Below are 753 nucleotides of genomic sequence, written 5' to 3'. Positions count from 1 at the left end.
TTTTAGCTTCGGAAACACTTCGCTGGACCAGTTGGAATTGAATTTCGCGGAATGATAAGGAACTCGTCGCTGTGGCCGGCTCAATTGCCTTTGAACCGAGCCGAGCAGCCTGTTTTGGTGTAGCCCTGGCGCGGTTTGGTTTATCTGTAACTTTGGTTGGAACTTCTTTGTTTTTTCATGCTTTTAGCACCATCTTGGTTCTCTGGTCGAGGACCCTTAAATCATCAAACTGTGATATGTTGGGAACCACCTATCTATATGCTGCGACCTCTCTTTCGGAGCTTGATATCTGTGGCGTGCATTTTTCCTCTCATTTTCCGTGCTGCATATGTTCGCAGTGGCAACAAGTTTTGATCTGCCTACCGTGCGGTTTGTACAGAGAAGAATACAGCCTCTCCCCGGCGGCAGGAGCGTCTTCCAGCCAGCTCTCGGATATCGGGGCAGTCACCTGTAGACAGACTCCCACTGTCCCACACTCCATCATCCATTTATCGGAATATTCCGCATTAGCGATGTACCAAACCTACGAATAATGATAAACTTATCCAATCCTACCGTGCGGTCAGTACCGTTTTCTTGAAGGATTCTGCTTGCTCTTCGTGATGGGCTCTTTTTCTGGATTACTACATGAACAATGGATCAAACGGTTCGCGATATCCAAGCAGCATGTATCCAGTCCCTCCAAGAGACCCATGAGGCAGTCTGGTAAACAGATCAACAGCACGACACGCGGCGTTTGCTGGCCTATCTCCC

At 48.6% G+C, this 753-nt stretch overlaps 1 protein-coding gene across 1 annotated transcript in view; it reads left to right on the top strand.

Annotated features, from left to right (window-relative positions):
• Window positions 1–220, top strand: part of LOC119272738 (RAN GTPase-activating protein 2-like) — a 3,476-nt gene extending 3,256 nt beyond the window's left edge. Inside the window, exon 3 of the mRNA XM_037554148.1 lies at window positions 188–220. Within this exon, the coding sequence (XP_037410045.1) occupies window positions 188–220 (33 nt within the window). The remainder of the gene's footprint in view (window positions 1–187) is intronic.
• Window positions 221–753: the final 533 nt, after the last annotated feature.

This window comes from Triticum dicoccoides, chromosome 3A (assembly GCF_002162155.2).
Source record: "Triticum dicoccoides isolate Atlit2015 ecotype Zavitan chromosome 3A, WEW_v2.0, whole genome shotgun sequence".
Lineage (NCBI taxonomy): Eukaryota > Viridiplantae > Streptophyta > Magnoliopsida > Poales > Poaceae > Triticum > Triticum dicoccoides.
The sequence above is the reverse complement of the archived record's forward strand: the minus strand, read 5'-3'. Positions and strand labels throughout refer to the sequence as shown.